Below are 20,487 nucleotides of genomic sequence, written 5' to 3'. Positions count from 1 at the left end.
CAGTATTGCTTTTTCCGTGCACGCTCTCCGGGAAGCCCGGCCCCAAGGGAAGGACGGTTTCCGGAAAGAATTGCCATGGGGAAAGCCGGAAAAAGACAAGGGGCGGGACCGTCCGGGGCGCTCTAGCATTCCGCAACTCTATGGCTGCCGCCAATTGACAAGTCCGAGCGGCAAGGCTCCTTCCTATTGGACGCGCAGCCTCGCGTAGGCGGGCAGCTCTGCTTGCGGCAAGCTGATTGGCTTGACCTGCCATGCGGGCGGAGGGGGCGGGGCGTGGGGGCATGCGGACCGAGGTGACCGGGCGCATTGCTGAGCTCTGGTTGTACCTGGCGCATGTGGACTCGCCGGTCGCTGCTGCTGCTGCTGCTGCGGTCCCCGAGCGGGCGCGGCATGTCGCAGGGACCCGCCCGCCGCCAGCGGCCGCCCAAGGACCCCCTGAGGCACCTGCGCACGCGCGAGAAGCGCGGCCCGTCGTGGGAGCCCGGGGGCCCGAACACGGTGTACCTGCAGGTGGTGGCGGCCGGGGGCCGGGACGCGGGCGCGGCGCTCTACGTCTTTTCCGAGTACAACCGGTCAGTGAGCCCCGCAGCGCCTCCCCGGGCCGCGCGCGGCCGCTCCGGCCGCCGACACGTGGGGCTTTGCGGCTGCCGCTCCCCACCCCATGTGCTTGGGCGGGTGGGGCGTCCCGGAGCCTGCAGCCCGCGTCGGTGTCACTCGGGAGACCATCGGAGCCCCGACTTTGCTCTTGGCACCGTCTGAGCCGCACCCCGCCCCGTGCACGCCAAGACAAGGCCCCCCAGTTGGGTGTGATGAGGACGGGTCTGGGGGTAGGAAGGGACCTGTCTGGGCCCCCCCAGCACCAACCCACACAGGTTCCCAGTCTCTCCCTGCTAGAACCCCTCAAAACCCGGCATCCTAATGGCAGAAATGCGGCTGGGAAGTACAACATCGATTTATACACACACACACACACACACACATATATATATGTACATATATACTAGATATACATATGTATGTATATATATGTGTGTGTGTGTGTATATATATATATATATAGAGAGAGAGAGAGAGAGAGTTCAATAAGACATCTAGACAGTGACAGGATTTTGCAAACTAGAATAGGACTTTCTAAGTGACTTGTAAATGTTCGTCCTGTAGATATCTGTTCAACTGTGGGGAAGGTGTGCAGCGACTCATGCAGGAGCACAAGTGAGTCAACCGTTTTTTATCTGGGGCGGGATGATTACATGGGCTTTGAGAGCCGAGGGGAGGGGAGAGGCAGGTGTGCTTTTGTAGCAGGAGAAAGCATCCAGGTTCCATCCAGTTGGTCCTGCTCAGATGTTTTTTTTTTCTTTCTTTCTTAGGCTGAAGGTGTCTCGTTTGGACAACATCTTCCTGACCCGAATGCACTGGAGTAATGTTGGGGGGTTGTGTGGTGAGTGTATTGTTTCCAGGGTCAGAGGCTGGGGCCTGGGGAGTGGGGAAGTCTGTGGGATTTGAACCAGCCTTGCCCTTGTTTTGCTCATCTGAAGGCCAGGCCGGGCGGGGTGGGGGTGGGGTGGGGGTGGGGTGGAATTCTCTGTGTGCTAGCCAGGTAGCTACAGATACAACGTCAAATGCTGTGACTCAGGAGCAGAGTTGAACATGGACGCAGCTCTCAAGTGTTACCATCTCCTCATTTATTGAGTTGCTGGACTGGTGTTATGTGAGAATAAATTGGAAACTGTAGCGATGGTGATTGCAGTAAACACATTCACCATTGAGAGCATCCGTAGCAATACACAGATACGCATTATCCAGATTACCCTGTTGTTCATGCCTGCCAACTGTGAAGGTCAAGACTATTGCCAAAAAAAAAAAAAAAAGAATGATTATGTTGCCACCGTATTCTGTCCGCTCTGTGCTGTGGCTAGGAAGGTGCGGAGCGTTGAATTAGTTGCGTTCTCAGAGCTGAGACTGGAGCAAGGCCGGAAGGGGCCGCGGATGCGGAACTGAACGCCATCGCTTCCCTTGAGTGGTTTTGCACCCTCGCTGGGGACCTGACAGCCTCACCCTAGTGTCGGCCTTGCTCACTGTGGAGACCTCAGCGGGAGAGGCCCTCCTACCTTTGCTGGCCTCCCGTCTGCAGCACCCATGCTTCCTGAGCGTTAGAAGCTGGAATGAGGACAAGGAGAAAAATCGCTGGTTCGGGAGGAGTTTTGCTGCCGGTGGCAGCTGCTTAGCATGACGAGCGATCTGATTCTGTTCGTCCTTTCTTGAGGAATGATCCTGACGTTGAAGGAAACCGGGCTTCCAAAGTGTGTACTTTCTGGACCTCCCCAACTGGTGAGTCTCCCCCCGACTCAGCTTTAAAAACTCAACACATCAATTTATGAACTGTATGACCTTGAACAAGTTACCTTGCTTCTTGGAACCTCAGTTTCTTCCTCTGTGAAATGGCTGTCATGTTCATAGAGCTCTTAGAGACTAAATGAGGTAACACACACAAAGCACTCACTCAAGTACTGGCTGTTTGGCACCAAGTAGGTACATAATAGACATGAGCTTTTTCCTCTTACATATTTGTTAAAGTTGAGATGAGACACCTTCAGACCTTTCTGCTGGTTACACCATAGAGAAGCCGTGTGGTAACAGTTCTTGTCCCAGTTCTTAAGGTGAAGGCCACCAGTCACCAAAGGCTGTTAATTGTGTCCAAAGTGATGTCTCAAGTCCGTCCATTGTCTCCATCTCATTAGGGCCTTCATCCTCTCTGTGCGCTGTTCCTGTCTTCTGAGATAGCCCCCATGTCATTTCTGTCCCCCGGGGGTTCCACTCACCACACAGTGGCCAGAGGGACCACTTCAGGGTTCCCAGCAGACATGTTTTTTCTGTCCTAAAAGCCTTCAAGGATTCTCCATCCAGTACAGAGCAGACGCCTCCCGACGGCCACACGTCCTGCGGGCCGTGGCCCTACACTGGTGTCTCTGTCCCCGTCCGGACCTGAGCTTCGTGGGCCAGCGGTTAGCTACACTGCGCCCCACGGAAGCCCCTTCCCACAGCAGAGCTTTCGTCCTTCCACCAGTTCTCTCTGCGTCTTTTCCTCTCGGCCTCGGTCTTCCTGGACAGTCAGGGCTCCCCTGAAAGGTCACTGACTCAGGAGCGGTTGTCCCTGACTCTTCAGACAAGTCATATCCCAGCCCCGCTGGTTTTCATATTTTCTTTAGGAGCACTTAGCACACCTGCTGTGGCTACATTGTTGTTTGTGTTACCCTGTGTTTCATTGTTGTTTCCTCCACTGGGTCTCAGTTCCCGGAGGAACTTCAAAGCACAGTATTACAGGTCAGGTTGATAGCTTTTACCTGGGTGAATACATTGTTGCATTCTGCATGTCTGCAACCATAACTGCTCACTTGTTTCTTTACTTTCATTTATTTATTTATTTATTTATTTTCAGGAAAAATACCTAGAAGCTATCAAAATATTTTCTGGGCCACTGAAAGGAATAGACCTGGGTAGGTCTCTGATTCCAACTCATTATCTGCCCTTTCTTTCCCATATCTGCCCCAGTCTGCCAACTTAGAATCCATCAGGACTGGCCTCAGTTAAACCGCTCAGCGAATCTTTTGTCACTGTAGATGCATTTAAAAAGATATTGCCCATTTTACTTTCTGTACCCCCCCCCCCATGCAAATACAGGCTGGTGAGGATTCTCAGTCACATTACCTCAGTTTCCTGCTGTAGGGAGAAAGGGCGGGAGCACAGGGACCAGCAGGTGTGTCCCTGTCCCCTTACACTGAAACCCCAGCTTTGGTTGGCTGCCCGTGGCCCCTTCCTGGGGGAAGCCCCGCCAAGGACGCCCGCCGGCCGGCAGGGCCCTGTCCTGGGAGCGGTGTGCGTGTCCCTCTTCTGTACAAACGCCGGTATCTTATTTTAAAATCTAGATGGGCTGTTGCCGTTGAGATGAGAGATTTTCTGGCCTCACCATGTTGTGTTAACTTGTGCCTCTAACATTTGAGTATTGGTTTCTTTCCTTTTTTTAAATGGTAGTCACTGGTGATCATAACCTGTGATTTTGTTCGGCCATAGTAAATATTAATAGCTGATAAATATATTGTGCTGCTTTCCCCCAAAGTTTCCTTTACTCAGAAATTCCAGTGTTAGCGCAGGTGCTCACCAGACATCCCAAGGCAGTTCCGTTGCTCGCGGGGGGGGGGGGGGGTTGATGTGGGAAGTGAACTCCCACGCGTGTCTGTGCTAACGCAGCTGCTTGTCCGGGGTCTTTTTCGCGCAGCCGTGCGGCCGCACTCCGCGCCGGAGTACAAGGATGAGACCATGACAGTCTTCCAGGTCCCCATTTACAGTGAGTATGCAGGCCGCGTTTCGCGGGATGGGGAGAACAGTGCGTTAGAAGGCCACAAGGTCACGGGGACCTTTTGGGGCCCAGGGTTCGCTGGTGCGGTTTTGACCTAGAGAGGGAAGGTCCGGGTCAGGCCCTGCCGGGTCCGCGTGAACTTGAGCCTGGCTCAGCGCACTCCGTGTCAGGTGTTGCAGCTCCCAGGGGACTTCAGTGTGGTCGGGACATGGTGTTGCTCACCCGTGTCCTGCTCGCCAGGTGCCAAAAGGGTACAGATAGTAGCCCCGAACAAAGGGCAGAGGAGCGCGGGACCTGGCGGGGGGCTGAAGGAGGGAGGGAGACGGGGTGTCCTCGGGCAAGCGCACAGGCCGGAGACGCGGGTCCCTGGAACGCTCCTGGCCCGGCTCCCTCCTGCCCAGATGTCTTCCCTTTCCTGACCCCGCCCCCGGCACCCCCAGCCTGACGCCTGTCCCTCTGCTGTTGGCTGTGGAGGTGCTTGTCCCTGCCTGGCACGGAGCAGTGCACTTGTGCACACATCGTGTGAGCCGGCGCAGCTGGCCGGCCGCTCTCCGGTGCGCAGTCCGCCCCGTGGAGACAGCGGGCGGAGCAGCGGGCCTGCTTCCCTGCGACCAGCAGTCCCTCCAGCCGCCTCCTTCCCTCTTGACCTTGAGATTTAGCTGACTGGGCATTGACGCTCCTTCTCGGGTGGATGGGCAGGTAGCTTTGAGAGGGGTGATGGTGAATGAACCAGCCTGCCTCCCGGTTCCGCTTCGGTTCGGGGCTCAGAGCGGAGCAGACACCTGAAGCTGAGAGTTGTGAATGCCGCCCGCAGCCCCGTGGGGAGGCGTCTGGCTCCTCAGCGCCACCGGACAAGGCCCGCCGGCATCCTGGGCACCCGGGCGTTCTCGCGTGGGGGCGTCTGGGCTGTGGCCAGGAGCTCACCTTGCCTGGTGTGTGACTGGGCCGTTTCCGGTACTGACCAGGTGAACAGAAGTATGGTGACCGCCAGCCACCGCGGAGTCCAGACCGGCTCAGCCCGGAGCCATCTTCGGACTCCCCGTCCCCCGACAGGGAGCAGCGCCTTCCGGATGGTAATGCCCAGTGAACGACTGTGCAGTCGGGGAACGTGGCTCCGCCCTCCGCCCCCGCAGTGCTCCACCCCCGCCGTGCTCCGCCCCCCCCCCCGCAGTGCTCCGCCCCCACAGTGCTCCGCCCCCCCCGCAGGGCTCCGCCCCCCCCGCAGGGCTCCGCCCCCCGCCGTGCTCCGCCCCCGCAGGGCTCCGCCCCCCCCCCCCGCAGGGCTCCGCCCGCCCCCGCAGGGCTCCGCCCCCGCCGTGCTCCCCCCCCCCCCCCCCGCAGTGCTCCGCCCCCCGCCGTGCTCCGCCCCCCCCCCGCAGTGCTCCGCCCCCCGCCGTGCTCCGCCCCCCCCCCGCCGTGCTCCGCCCCCCCCCCGCCGTGCTCCGCCCCCGCACTCAGAGCACCCGGCTTCCTTCCCGCAGCGGGCTCCCTGTGTCCCTGTCCCATCTGGATGCGGGCAGACGGCGGAGCTGTACGGAGGGGCCGTCTGCAGCCCTCTGCGCCCCAAAACCTGCGTTCGGTTTCCCCAGAGGCATACTGGTTCCTACAGAGCCTTTGTGTTTTCTGTGAATGCAATACGAATGCAGAATTTTTGTGAATGCAGACACGGTAACTGCTGGTACAAACAGCCGTGTCCGCGCATGGATCTGCGCCTTGTCTTGCCGAGTGACCACTGGCGGGGGACCTGAATTAAAATTCCAAGGACCTGGACTGCTTCAGGGTTCTGTTTGGTGCTGGGCCAGGCTCGCCGGGTCCCCCATTCTGCCTCGAGGTTGTGTCTGTCTGACGGCTGAGAAGGGGCTGACCCTGTGAGTGTCCTTCCTGGGATGCAGGGGTGCCGGCTGACACCCCGACGTTCTCTGTGGGCCTCGGAGCTCTCGTGTTATTCCACATACATTCATACTTGTTTTTCGAGCACTTCACAATTTGGATTTTTTCTCACCTCTCCGCTCCTGGGTAAAATGTGTCGTGCTTACACATTTCTCCTGCCATTGTTAACGCTTCTCTGGTTGGAGTTTTTCCGTTTTCACTTACTCAGGTTTCAACAGATGTAGGAAAAACAATACTGTTTTGTTTTCAGCCTTTGTTTCGGAAGGGTTTTGTCCGTTTTATTTTGTGTGAAGTTCGATTGGGGGTCAGGTGGTCATCAACGTGTGAAGCCTGTGAGTCTTCACGTGTGTTAATCAGGTTTTTCTCCCTCAGGTGTGAACCAGAGAAGGGGTGGCAGGGACCCCTCCTTGGTGGTGGCGTTCATCTGTAAGGTAGGTGCCGTGCTGGGGGCTGTGAGTGTGTGTATGCCTGGTGACTGATGTGGCGCTCTTCCCGTCATTCCCAGACAGCGCCACCTCCGTCACCTGGGCCAGGATGGAGCACGGATGCCATGTGTGTCCTAGAATGCCACCTGCACTGCTGCCCGCTTCCCTGCTCTCTTCCTGCCCTCTGTTGGCACCTGTGTGTCCCGGCCGGGAATCAAACCCGGGACTTCCACACGCCAGGCCGACGCTCTGCCACTGAGCCAACCGGCCAGGGCCACATTGTATTAAATTTATAAGGGATTCATGTTGGGAAATAAAGCACTGTCTTTTTTAGATCATTCAGCTTTTGTTATTTACGCACTTTAAAATAAATGACTTATTCAGAATATGATATACTGTATCTGCAAGCAGTAACCCAGCCTGCAGTTGAATGAATTTTAAGAAAATAACAATAATTAAAAAGGAAAACCGAGGCTGGGCCGGATGGCTCGGTGGGCTGGAGCACGGTCCCGAAGTGCAGAGGTTGCCAGTTTGATTCACAGTTGGGGCACCTACAGGACATGTTAATGTTTCTGTCTCCCGCCCCCCGCCCCCCCCCCCGTCCTCTCTCACTGAAATCAATTAAAAAGAGAGAGACCGGCAGGATGTTCTTAACAGCTGACTAAATCCAGCTACATCATTAGCCGCTGACTAAACCCCCACATCTTCATTCCTTTCGTTACAGCTCCACGTGAGGAAGGGGAACTTCTTGGTGCTCAAGGCCAAGGAGCTGGGGCTGCCGGTGTGAGTGTCGGGGCGCGGCCGCCGGGGTCCGCGGGGGCTCCTCTCGCTCCTGCGGCCCCTGGGCTCAGTGCGCTCTCTTCTCCGTTTCAGGGGGACGGCCGCCATCGCTCCCATCATCGCTGCTGTTAAGGACGGGAGGAGTGTCACCTTTGAGGGAAGAGAGGTGAGACGCCTGTTTTCACGATGGGCCAGCACGCACAAGCGGGGCCGGCTCGGGCGCAGAGTCTCTGTCTGACTCAGGCCTTCAGACACCACTTTTGGGGGAAGTGGAACAGCTTGGATTCCATCACTTGGCTCTTATCTAGACATGTTCTGCATATCAGCGTCGGCTCCTTGGGGCATCTCTGTAGTTCGTAGACCAGTGGTGGTCAACCTGGTCCCTACCGCCCGCTAGGGGGTGTTCCAGCTTTCATGGTGGGCGGTAGCAGAGTAACCAAAGTATAAATAAAAAGATAGATTTAACTATAGTAAGTTGTTTTATAAAGATTTATTCTGCCAAACTTAGCGAAAATCTGACATAAAGTACTTGGTAAGTAATTATTATTATATGCTTTAACTTGCTGTAACTCTGCTTTATAAATTTTATAAAGTAAAGTTACTTCCCTACTTTATAAATCACCATGACTGTGGAACCAGTAGGCGGTTAGAAAATTTTACTGCTAACAGAGATACAACAGTGGGCGGTAGGTATAAAAAGGTGGACTGCCCCTGGTTTAGGGTCTGGGGTCCTCCTCCTAATAGGAGGGATGCTTCCCTTGTACTTGAGCTCAGAGAAGCCGCCCCCCCCTCCCCCCCCCCCAAGGATGGACTTTGGATGCCTCACCCAAAAGAATGCCAACCGTATTCTTGACCAGGACGTTTTCTCTAGTGTCTGAGGGTTTTAGGACCAGCGGCCACAGACCCGAGAGAGCCGTGCACGCCATGCTGGCTCTGGCCACTGGAGGTCTGGACGCCCTCTGCTGGTCAGGGGCCAGCCCGCGAGGGACGCAGGTCAGGGGCCGGCCCGCGAGTGACGCTGGTCAGGGGCCGGCCCGTGGGGGACGCTGGTCAGGGGCCGGCCCGCGAGCGAGCAGGGGGAGCAGGGCGGGCGTCACCTGGTGCCTCATGTGGGCTCGGCCTGCGCACGGGGCTCCTGCAGCGCCCGTGGGCCCGAGGGTGTTCGGTGTGTTCGCTGGGCGGGGACCATGCTCCTGGGGACCATCACGACCCCCTTGGTTTTGCAGATTTTGCCGGAAGAGATCTGCACTCCCCCGGACCCCAGTCTGGCTTTCATTGTGGTCGAGTGTCCAGACCAAGGCTTCATTCAGCCCCTGTGTGAGAACGCTGCCTTCCAGAGGTAACGTGACGGGTCCCGCTGTGACCGCTGAGGGCCGACAGTGGCACGAAGCCCAGCGGCGTCAGCAGGACGTCCCCTGACCTGGGGTTGCTCCTGACGTGCAGCCCGGCTCTAGAGTTGAGAGGCCACGGCAGTCTCCTGCCTTGGGGGACAGAGGGGGTACCTGCTGGCTGGTGAGCATGGCGGTCAGTGGGTGACGCAGCCTTGAAGAGGCCACCCTGGCTGGGTACTCTGTTGGTTAGAGCGTTGTCCAAATTCACCAGGGTTGTGGGTTCCGTTCCTGGTCAAGGCACACACAAGAATCAACCAGTGAGTGCATAGATAAGTGGAACAACAAATTGATCTTTCCCTCTCTCTCAAATCAATAAATAAAAAATTTAAAAAGGAAAAAAGCAGAGACTCCTGCAGACTAGGAGATGAACGGGCAGTTAGAATTCTAAGCCTAGCGCAGGTCCAGAGCTTGTCACATACAGGGTCCCCGGGTCCGTGCAGGGCTCCGCTGAGCTCCGGCCCCTCTGGGAGCAGCTGGGGACAGCCGGCCTGGATGCGAAGGCTGTGGGCCCCCTGCTGTCCCCGAGAGCTGAGTGGTGCTCCCCCTGCTGTCCCCGAGAGCTGAGTGGTGCTCCCCCTGGCCGTCCCCGAGAGCCGAGTGGTGCTCCCTCCTGGCCGTCCCCGAGAGCCGAGTGGTGCTCCCCCTGCCGTCCCCGAGAGCCGAGTGGTGCTCCCCCTGCCGTCCCCGAGAGCCGAGTGGTGCTCCCCCTGGCTGTCCCCGAGAGCCGAGTGGTGCTCCCCCTGCTGTCCCCGGGAACCGAGTGGTGCTCCCCCTGGCCGTCCCCGAGAGCTGAGTGGTGCTCCCCCTGCCGTCCCCGGGAGCCGAGTGGTGCTCCCCCTGGCCGTCCCCGGGAGCTGAGTGGTGCTCCCCCTGCTGTCCCCGGGAGCCGAGTGGTGCTCCCCCTGCTGTCCCCGGGACGTCCCCGAGAGCCGAGTGGTGCTCCCCCTGCCGTCCCCGGGAGCCGAGTGGTGCTCCCCCTGCCGTCCCCGGGAGCCGAGTGGTGCTCCCCCTGGCCGTCCCCGGGAGCCGAGTGGTGCTCCCCCTGCCGTCCCCGGGAGCCGAGTGGTGCTCCCCCTGCCGTCCCCGGGAGCCGAGTGGTGCTCCCCCTGCCGTCCCCGGGAGCCGAGTGGTGCTCCCCCTGGCCGTCCCCGGGAGCCGAGTGGTGCTCCCCCTGCTGTCCCCGGGAGCCGAGTGGTGCTCCCCCTGGCCGTCCCCGGGAGCCGAGTGGTGCTCCCCCTGCTGTCCCCGAGAGCTGAGTGGTGCTCCCCCTGGCCGTCCCCGGGAGCTGAGTGGTGCTCCCCCTGCTGTCCCCGAGAGCTGAGTGGTGCTCCCCCTGGCCGTCCCCGAGAGCTGAGTGGTGCTCCCCCTGGCCGTCCGTCCCACTGGCCCCTTCTCAGTTTGTGTCGTTTTATTAAGCAGAGCCCCGCCCTCCCGCCCACCCAGGTACCAGGGAGAGGCCGCTGCGCCCGCGGCCCTGGTGGTCCACATGGCCCCCGAGAGCGTGCTCGCGGACAGCAGGTACCAGCAGTGGATGCAGAGGTACGGAGCCTGCCCGGGCACACGTGGGACACATTTCCAGCCTCTCGCTTTTGAAGGTGCCTCCTGGCCTTCCTTCCATGCCTGCCACACCCCTGGGGTTCCTGCTGCCCCTCAGTTCTGAGCAGTGCTCTGTATCCCTCTTGTGAGAAGTGGCACTGCTGGTGGCACTGTGAGGGCACGTACTCTGCTGGTGTGGGGCTCCGTTCAGCGTCCGCTTACCCCCACACTCCGTGTCAGACACATACTGCCCTGCGGTGGACGCCGTGCCCGCATCCTCAGGGAGACCTGTGATTTTACAGTAAGAGCCGCAGTTTGTAAACACTCATGTGGGCCAGTGTGTTGAATATTCTGCACTTTGCTTTATTTTCTTTAATCTTCCCAACAACCCTGTGAGGCAGACGGTCTAATAGAATTTGGTAACAAGGAGGAGAGGTCCCATTTTCCTGTCACTTCATTGGCCGGTTTGGCACCAGGTGGAAGGGTCATCTGCATGGAGGTCACAGTGCCAGTGACGTGGGTGTCCTTTGAGCCACTTGTCCTGCATCTGCCCAGCGTCTCTCTCACCTCTTTCCCCGTGAGAACTGGCATCTGACTCCTCAGCGTCCTTTGTCCCCTGGTCCCTGGGGGCGGAGTCTTTGCCTGCATTCTCTCCCTCCTCCCAGAAGGCTTTGTTTCCAGTCTGGAGCTGGAGGCCCGGGCGTCGCACCTTCTCTCATGTTTGTGCTTTGAGCTTGGGGAGGAACTGGACTTCAGGGCAGACGTAGGATAGCGTTTGGCCACCTGGTAACAGACCTGTAGACAAGCCACTTTCTCTGTCAGAACACCCCGCCTGCGTCATCCTTCCCGGCCTCCTGCGCGGCCCCGCGGCTGGAAGCGGTCCCCGCAGGACGCTCTGAGTGGACTCTCTGTTTCCTCTTAGGTTTGGGCCTGACACCCAGCACCTGGTCCTGAACGAGAATTGCACATCAGTTCACAACCTCCGTAGCCACAAGATTCAAACTCAGCTCAACCTCATCCACCCCAACATCTTCCCCCCGCTCGCTAGCCCCCAGTGTCAGGTAGTGTCCCCGAGAGTCCCTGCTCGCCAGCCCCCAGTGTCAGGTAGTGTCCCCAAGTGTCCCTGCTCGCCAGCCCCCAGTGTCAGGTAGTGTCCCCAAGTGTCCCTGCTGGCCAGCCCCCAGTGTCAGGTAGTGTCCCCAAGTGTCCCTGCTGGCCAGCCCCCAGTGTCAGGTAGTGTCCCCGAGAGTCCCTGCTCGCCAGCCCCCAGTATCAGGTAGTGTCCCCAAGAGTCCCTGCTGGCTGGGCCCCGCCCTTTCCCTCTCTCAGGGGGTCTTGCTCTTTTAGGAAGAAGGCGCCGCCCTCGCCGTGCCTGTGGTCCGTGGGGAATGCCTCCTCAAGTACCAGCTGCGTCCCCGGAGAGAGTGGCAGAGGTCTGTGTGACGGGGCCTGCAGGGTCCGGGTCCCAGGGGGCAGGCTGCTCCTGTGGGGGCCGGAGAGAGTGGCAGAGGTCTGTGTGACAGGGCCTGCAGGGTCCGGGTCCCAGGGGGCAGGCTGCTCCTCTGGGGGCCGGAGAGAGTGGCAGAGGTCTGGTGACGGGTCCTGCGGGGTCCGGGTCACAGGGGGCAGGCTGCTCCTGTGGGGGCCGGGTGGTAAATACGGTAGCGTTGGGGGGCACGTGGTGACCGTCAGCAGTACGGGGAGCAGCGGGCAGCACGTGAGTGAGTGAGTGAGGCCACACTCCAGTGCAGATTCTTCTGCTAAATAGAACAGGCTGACCGATGGGGGCGACGGGGTCCAGTGACCACCCTTCCTACAGCTGTTTCTCTGACGGGCAGTGGTGCTGTCACTGCCTCACGGCACAGAAAATGAGAAGTGGGTGGTGTCCGCAGGCCGTCACCCGTGAGCCCTTCACCCTTAGATGAGAGGATGCATGTTAACAAAGAAACTCTTGTAACTTTGAGTGCATGCCGATGTATTTTAGAAAGCGCCCGTGCCTGTGTTATATACACGTGTGTGACACTGTAGTCTTTCTGTATCATTAATAGTCTTCCACAAGAGGCTATTGGGATTCCAGATGGGGCTGTTTGTTCATTTGAGACACGTCCAGTGATGACACATTCGATGTCCTCTGGGTAAATCTTTGGCTGGAGCTGTCCCCTCGGGCGGCCGTCGATGCGACTCCTGAGTCAGAGCGTGACCCTTACGCCTTGATGAGCGCAGCCCGTCCCCCGGAGAGGCCCTGCGGCTGACGCTCCAGCTGGTAGAGGGGGAAGGGCTCGTGGCCCCGTATCTTTAATTTCCCTGCATCCTGAATAACTAGAGTTCCCTGTCGGCTGCATCACGTCTGTGTAGGAGGGGACCGCGCCCCAGATGCGTGCTGGGTGCCACGTGACGTGTTGAATGGTGGTGGCGTGTTCAGGGACTGTGGCTGGACGTCTGGGGCCCTCAGACAGCATCTAGGGACTGAAGGCTCGTGGTCCCCTCAGGATCCGCGGGGGCCGCTCAGGAAGCCGTGACTGACAAGCGTGCCCCCCGTGCACCTGTGCGCGGACAGCCCTCAACCCGCTGCATTAGAACCTCGAGCCAGCCTGGGGCTCCCTTCGTCGGCTCCCAAGGGCTGGCAGTCTCCGTCTTCTTGGACAGCTGCTGTCCCAAGGCGGCTGCTCGGTGTGGCTGGGACCAGGCACGTGGCATCATCTGGAGGTTTCTTAGCAGTGCAGAGTCTAGGCTGTGCCCAGCATCTGGGGCCATTTTCCCCACCTACCCTCCCCCGCCAGCCCCCAGGGCACTGTTAGATCCATGCTGGTGGCCTCTAGTGAGTCGAGGGCTGGGACGTGTCCTAAGGAGCTGGTGCCGTGGAGAGCTCACTCTGGGACCCCACTTCTCTGAGAAGGTTGCACAGGGAAGAACGGAGCGGCCCAAACTCACAGGCGCTCAGACCTCAGTCCTGTTTGGAACTGCTTGTCGTGTGTTTTTTCACGACTTGACTCGGGGTCTCCAAGCTGGTGTGTGTTCACACCCAGAACCCCCTGAAACACCTTTCTCCTTGCAGGGACGCCCTGATTACTTGCAGTTCTGATGAATTCATCGCCGAGGCCCTGGAGCTCCCCAATTTCCAGGAGAGTGTCCAGGAATACAGGAAAACCGTGCAGGATGGGCCCACGCCAGCAGGTGAGGGGAGGGCCGGGGGCAGCCTGTCTCTTCCAGCCTCTGCCCTCCAGCGGGCGTCCACAGCACCGAGCGGCCGGCGTGGCTCACTCTGACGGGCGTCACAGCGGGCCTGTGCCCCCTCTCCGGGCCGGTTCAGCTGCAGTGCTCGCTGGTGGCGCCCGGGTTTCCTGCGGGGTGCGCACCGGGTGCCGAGTGCTGGGCGCCCCCCAGGACGGGGCCGTGCTGGGGTCGCATCCTGGGTTTGCAGATAAGGGTCCACGGAAGACTGGCCGCCTCGCTCATCTTGCTGGGTGTTTACTGCCCCCCCGAGGAAAAGTGGTCAGGGGACCTCGTGACCCCTGCTCTGCTGGCTTTCCAGGGTCATTCCCAACCAGGGATGGACGTAGAGGAGGCTGGTGAGGTGGGCAGGTCTGGGCTCTCTGGTCAGCCCCAGGCGAGGAAAAACCTCACCACCTCTTATCATGGCTTCCTGGGTGTTTTGGGGACCCCAGGCTTCCCTGGTGTGACTGGCCTTTGGGTTTGTGATTGGATTTCTGGTTCGCACGTTAGAGACCCATGGAGGCCGTGCTCGCCAAGTGTGTGCGTGCTGCCGGTCAGGTTGGGGAGGCCACGGGAGGCACGGGCGGCAGACTCGCCGGGTGCCCTGGGCTTCAGTCCTGCCTCTGCCTCTGGAGAGCGGACCCCTGGGCCCACCTAGTCCGCGGAGAGCAGGGCGTGCTGGGCTGTGAGCACACACGGGAGGACAGGCCTGGAGGTCAGAGCCAGGTGCAGGGGAGCCCAGCCCTGACCTAAGTGCTGGTTGGCACAGAGAAGTCCTCTCTGTGATGTGAAAGGCTCCCAGCAGTCCTTTGAAGAAAGGGCTACGGGATCATTCGCTCCACCTCCCAGACCGACAGCCTTTGACCCACAAGCAGCCTGTGCACGGCCCCTCCCCGTGGCCCTTCCAGGTGGACATGCCTGCGGGAGCCACCAGCCCCCTGGGAAGCTGGGCTCCCTTACCTCAGGGCCGAGCACCGGCTCCCAGTGGGCTCAGAGCAATGAACTCTTCCTCTGTACTTTTCCATAGAGAATAAAAGCCAGTACCCAGAAATCGTCTTCCTGGGAACGGGGTCCGCCATCCCAATGAAGATCCGGAACGTCAGCTCCACCCTGGTCAACATCAGGTGCCGCGGCTTTCCCGGAGGGGCCGGTCTCTGAGCACGAGCGCGCGCTCCCCGCCACGTGACCTGAGCACGAGCGCGCTCCCCGCCACGTGACCCGGACGCAGCACCGGGCAGCCCTGGAGCTGGCTGTCCTGGCTGCAGTGCTCAGCCAGGTCCCACGTGGGCGCAGGGCCCACCTCTGCTGTGGGTGGCAGTGGGTGCTGTCACGTTCGGTCCGAGAATCGGGGGTGTGGTCAGGGTCAGTGACTGTCCCTCCTGTCCCCGTGTGCCCGGCCTCTGTAGCACTGGGAACTCTGTCCTTCCGAGGGCTGCAGGGACCCGGGCCGCTCTTCTGTAGGAGAACCTGGTGCTGTGTCCGTCCAGAGGACCGACACGAGAGGTTACGGGAGACGCAGAGCGCTTGCTGTCTCTGCTCCTCCTCTGAGGTGACACCCTTTCCTCCCTGTGGTGACTGTCTCGCTCTCCCCGTAGCTCCGACAGGTCCCTGCTGCTGGACTGCGGGGAGGGCACCTTTGGGCAGCTGTGCCGTCACTATGGCGACGACGTGGACCGGGTCCTGAGCACCCTTGCTGCTGTGTTCGTGTCCCACTTGCACGCAGACCACCACACCGTAAGTGCCAGGCGGGACCATGGAGCATAGCCCGCGGGCAGCTGCTGCTGGCCTGCCCCCCACCCCCACCTCCTGACCTGCCCGTGGCCTGCCTGCCCCCGGCCCCGGCCCCCTGACCTGCCCGTGGCCTGCCTGCCCCCGGCCCCCTGACCTGCCCCCGGCCCCCTGACCTGCCCGTGGCCTGCCTGCCCCCGGCCCCCTGACCTGCCCGTGGCCTGCCTGCCCCCGGCCCCCTGACCTGCCCGTGGCCTGCCTGCCCCCGGCCCCCTGACCTGCCCGTGGCCTGCCTGCCCCCGGCCCCGGCCCCCTGACCTGCCCGTGGCCTGCCTGCCCCCACCCCCTGACCTGCCCGTGGCCTGCCTGCCCCCACCCCCTGACCTGCCCGTGGTCTGCCTGCCCCCACCCCCTGACCTGCCCGTGGCCTGCCTGCCCCCCACCCCCTGACCTGCCCGTGGTCTGCCTGCCCCCACCCCCTGACCTGCCCGTGGCCTGCCTGCCCCCAGCCCCCTGACCTGCCCGTGGTCTGCCTGCCCCCACCCCCTGACCTGCCCGTGGCCTGCCTGCCCCCCACCCCCACCTCCTGACCTGCCCGTGGCCTGCCTGCCCCCCACCCCCACCTCCTGACCTGCCCGTGGCCTGCCTGCCCCCAGCCCCCTGACCTGCCCGTGGCCTGCCTGCCCCCACCCCCTGACCTGCCCGTGGTCTGCCTGCCCCCACCCCCTGACCTGCCCGTGGTCTGCCTGCCCCCACCCCCTGACCTGCCCGTGGTCTGCCTGCCCCCAGCCCCTGACCTGCCCGTGGCCTGCCTGCCCCCCACCCCCTGACCTGCCCGTGGCCTGCCTGCCCCCAGCCCCTGACCTGCCCGTGGCCTGCCTGCCCCCACCCCCACCTCCTGACCTGCCCGTGGCCTGCCTGCCCCCCACCCCCTGACCTGCCCGTGGCCTGCCTGCCCCCCACCCCCTGACCTGCCCGTGGTCTGCCTGCCCCCACCCCCTGACCTGCCCGTGGCCTGCCTGCCCCCCACCCCCTGACCTGCCCATGGCCTGCCTGCCCCCAGCCCCCTGACCTGACCCCGCCCCGACCTGCCCGTGGCCTCCGCAGCTCCTCTGTCACTCGGTGCGGGTCCCTCACAGCCGGGTGCAGGAATTCCAGCCGCCGGGATGTGCTGTCCTCCTGTGTGCTTTGCCGCCACGTGGCAGAAGTTCTGTCCTCACCCGCTTACCTTGAAGCAACCAGGGGCGGGAGGCTGGGTCTCCAGGAGCAGGGCCCCCGAGCACTGCCCTCTCTGACCACGGGGCCCGTGCCCCCGCCACAGGGTGCGAGGGGGGGGCCGGCAGAGGGCCAGGAACGCTGTGTGACGAGTGAGGCCGGGGGTCCCGACACGGTGGCGTCTTGACGCAGCTAATCCCGTCCCCTCTGTCCACCAGGGCTTGTTGCAGGTCCTGCTGCAGAGGGAGCGCGCGCTGGTGAGTGTGCTGCCGGACCGGACCGCCGTTGGGTTAGCTGGGACGGGACAGAAACAGCTGCACCGCCTGCCGCCGCACAGCGTCGTTCCCTGGCGTCTGCGGGGAGCCCTCACCGGCTTTGTTGTTCCAGGCAGCGCTGGGAGAGCCCTTCCGGCCTCTGCTGGTGGTCGCCCCGACCCAGCTGCGGCCCTGGCTCCAGCAGTACCACAACCAGTGCCAGCGGGTGCTGCAGCACGTCAGGTGAGCGCCCCACGGCTGCCGTCCCCCATCACGGGCCAGGCTGCTCGGCAGCCCCGCAGGGGAGAAGGCCCCGGTGGTGCCCCTTGGAACGTCGCCCTCTGGGTGTGTCCCCTAGTGGCCCATCCTCAGGGCTGCCCCAGTTCCAAGACCTGCCAGCCTGCCCCATGGAACGGTGGCGGGCCCAGCAACCGAGTCCTGAGAGCGCAGGGACTGTCCTCACCAAGGGGACGAGTGGCTGGAGTGGGCCCTGTGCTCGCTTGGTGGGGAAGGAGCCCACCTGCCTGGAGCCCCCGTGTCCCGCCGGGGAAGGGCCGGGGTGGCCTCCTCTGTGGACAGCCGCCCACTAGGGCTCGTGCACAGCCCGGGGAGTTTGGTTTAGTCCTTTTTCATTGACTGCCTTTTCCTGTCTTAGTGACTGTGCTTTAAATTGTGTTTATTACAATGAATTTGGGGCTTTCTAGCCAGAGACGTAAACTATGATTTAAGTTGAATTTATTTTAATGTTCATTTAAATGTTTTATTTCTCACAGTCTGATTCCTGCCAAATGCCTTCAGAAAGGAGCTGAGGCCTCCAGCCCCGCACTGGAGGGGCTGATTAGTTCCCTGCTGAGCACGTGTGACTTGGAGGAGGTACAGGGTAGCTGCAGATGGGGACGGCGGCAGGTGGGGTGGGGTTGGGGGGTTGTGGGGGGTTGTGGGGGGTTGTGGGGGGTAGCCGCTGAGCCAGCTCCCGCCCCCAGTTTCAGACCTGCCTGGTCCGGCACTGCAAGCACGCTTTCGGTTGTGCGCTGGTCCACACGTCGGGCTGGAAGCTGGTCTATTCGGGCGACACCATGCCCTGCGAGGCCCTGGTCCAGATGGGTGAGTCCCGTCCGTCAGCCCCCGTCCGCTGCTGGCGTCGGCCCAGCATGCAGATGGGCGGCGGGCTCAGGGCAGCAGCGATGTGGCCGGGGCTTCTCCAGCAGGGGACTCTGCTTGACGTGGCCCCACCTGCTCCCCAGGGAGGGGCGCCACGCTCCTGATCCACGAGGCCACGCTGGAGGACGGGCTGGAGGAGGAGGCCGTGGAGAAGACACACAGGTGGCTGCGTGCGGAGTCCCGGGGCGCTCCTTCCCTCCCCGCCTCCCCTGATGACACAGCAGCCACACGGCGGTGCTGCCTGCTCCCCACCGGGCACCCGGCAGTAGTTTGCTCCTGGGCTTTTCTGCCTTCGTTTCTGCCTAGTTCTCTGGTCAAGTTCTGGGGGCGCGTAGCTTTAGGAAGAGTTAGAGGCCCACTGACATCAGCTGTGAGCCGCACCAGGGAATTGGGGGGGGAGGCTGGCTGGGACCTGTGTCCCCGCCCCAGGGCTGGGCTGGGCGGGGCGGGGCCTGACTGCAGCCTCTGGCCGCAGCACCACCTCGCAGGCCATCGGCGTGGGCATGCGCATGAACGCCGAGTTCATCATGCTGAACCACTTCAGCCAGCGCTACGCCAAGATCCCGCTCTTCAGCCCCGACTTCAACGAGAAGGTTGGAATCGCCTTTGACCACATGAAGGTGCTTGCAGCTTCGCGGGCGCGGCCGCTGGGAGGGGATCTGTGTCCCGTCCGTCCCCCCCCCCCCCCCCCCCCCCCCCCCCCCGCCCCAGCGGGTTTGACGGCCCTCCTGACGGACGTCGGTGTCAGGCCGCTGGAAGGGACCGAAAGCCTCTGACGCTCAGCCCGTTCCCGCCCCCTATCCTTGGCTCCTCATCACAGGCTGGAGACGGGGTGTCCTGTCCTCGTGCGGGGAAAGCAGGTCTGGGCCCACGCGTGGACGGGGCAGTGTACGAGGGTCTTGACTGCTGGCGTCCTGCAGCCTCGTGTCGGGGGGCCCCTCGGCCTCGCTGCCCCAGCCAGAGCGGGCGGGTCCATGCCCTTCCTTTAGTTTCCGCCCTCTCTCCACGGCTGTGGTCCTTGGCTGCGTGCCGGGAGGAGGGGCCGGCTGCGGACCGCCCTGCGCTGCCCCCACAGCGCCTGCCCCGCTGACGCGTGTCCTCGGCCTGTCCAGGTGCGCTTCGCAGACCTGCCCACGGTGCCCAGGCTGAGCGCCCCTCTGAAAGCCCTGTTCGCGGGGGACATCGAGGAGATGGAAGAACGCAGGGAGAAGAGGGAGCTGCGGCTGGTGAGGGCGGCCCTGTTGGCCGGGCCGCGGGGCCCTGCGGACAGCGAGCCGCCGCAGAAACGGGCCCCGGCCGAGCGGCCCCAGAGCCCTCAGAGCAAGAAGGTCAGGGCCCAGTGAAGGTCCGAGAGTGACCCCAAACGCAGGTCTCACGCCTCCGGCCGGCACACACCATGCGTGCCCTGCGCCTGCTGGGAGCCGGAGGGCACCGTCCAGCGGGCGCGCACGGGCAGAGGTGGGTGTGGCGCTGGCCTCTGCTCGGGCTCCCGGGAAGGACTGATGTGCTGGACTCTCAGTGTGGTGCCCCCGGGGACTGACGCTGCCGGTAGGAAGAGCCGGGACAGTAGGCTCGACGCCAGCTGGATTTTAAAGACAACACTTGGAAAGTAGTACGCGCAGGCGCACTGCTGCCCAGCTGTTCCCTCCGCGCACCAGAGACAAGACCTGGCACGGGAACAGGATCGCGGATGTGCCGTCTAAGTACCCATGGCCCCGAGAGGAGTGTTTCCAGAGACACAGGACACAATAAAGATTCCGTTTGGAACCCAAGTGCTTGCTTCGTCTTGGCGCAGCTCTGAGCAGGAGTCTCCCTGCGCAGGTCACCCTGCTGCCCGGTGCCCGTGTGTCCTAGAGGCCGGCTCTGTGCAGTGAGGACCCGTGAAGCCCGTCCCCAGGGGCCCCTCCGCAGCCTCGCTTTCTTACAAGTCCGGTATCGCACCAGCCGAGCGGGCTGGACCCGTGGCTCCGGAAAGCACAGCCTTCCTGCTGTTCTGGGGACCGTGGACACAGCAGACGGGCTGCTCCTTGGTGTAATGAGAACAAGCATCACTCCCCGCCCTTCGGAGTGTTAGGAGATAGTGCGTCGGGCCAGCTTCCTGGCCCTCCAGAGTTTCGTAAGATAAATCTAGTCTTTATTTGTACATCCTCCCGAGAATATAGAACCCCTGCTAAGGACTCAGGTGATGAGAGACACGGACCGAGGACATGTCCTTGCCCAGCTGTGACCTCTTGGGGCAGCACCTGACATGGTGTCCTGTGTCCCCATGAGATTCCTAACTTAAACAAGGACAGGCCGTGCTCAGGGATAATAAATCTATTTTAATAAGATTACTCTGACAGCTATTTGTACATGTATTTTAAAGGTGCTTTCAATCCCCGGGCTCTGTTACAAATTGGGTCCTGAACCGCCCTGGCCAGGAGGTGTGAGCAAAGCCATTAGCATCAAAAGTTTGCAAATCCCGCGGCCAGAGAAGGGTTATCTTACACTGTGTCGGGAAAAATAACTAAGCATTTAAATTTCTCATTGTACACCTGTAC

At 61.6% G+C, this 20,487-nt stretch overlaps 1 protein-coding gene across 1 annotated transcript; it reads left to right on the top strand.

The window, feature by feature from the left end:
- Window positions 1–281: 281 nt before the first annotated feature.
- ELAC2 (elaC ribonuclease Z 2) lies at window positions 282–20,280 on the top strand. Its single transcript, XM_066364910.1, is given in 25 exon segments — window positions 282–317; window positions 319–572; window positions 1,162–1,212; window positions 1,368–1,438; window positions 2,264–2,328; window positions 3,437–3,494; window positions 4,274–4,342; window positions 5,320–5,427; window positions 6,617–6,675; window positions 7,394–7,452; window positions 7,543–7,615; window positions 8,676–8,788; window positions 10,284–10,379; window positions 11,299–11,437; window positions 11,724–11,809; window positions 13,432–13,550; window positions 14,617–14,713; window positions 15,185–15,323; window positions 16,751–16,789; window positions 16,920–17,029; window positions 17,560–17,659; window positions 17,770–17,890; window positions 18,031–18,109; window positions 18,423–18,567; window positions 19,060–20,280. Coding segments are annotated over 25 exon segments (2,517 nt in total). The 3' UTR covers window positions 19,291–20,280.
- Window positions 20,281–20,487: the final 207 nt, after the last annotated feature.

Source organism: Saccopteryx leptura, chromosome 2 (assembly GCF_036850995.1).
Source record: "Saccopteryx leptura isolate mSacLep1 chromosome 2, mSacLep1_pri_phased_curated, whole genome shotgun sequence".
In the NCBI taxonomy this organism is placed as follows: domain Eukaryota; kingdom Metazoa; phylum Chordata; class Mammalia; order Chiroptera; family Emballonuridae; genus Saccopteryx; species Saccopteryx leptura.
The sequence above is the reverse complement of the archived record's forward strand: the minus strand, read 5'-3'. Positions and strand labels throughout refer to the sequence as shown.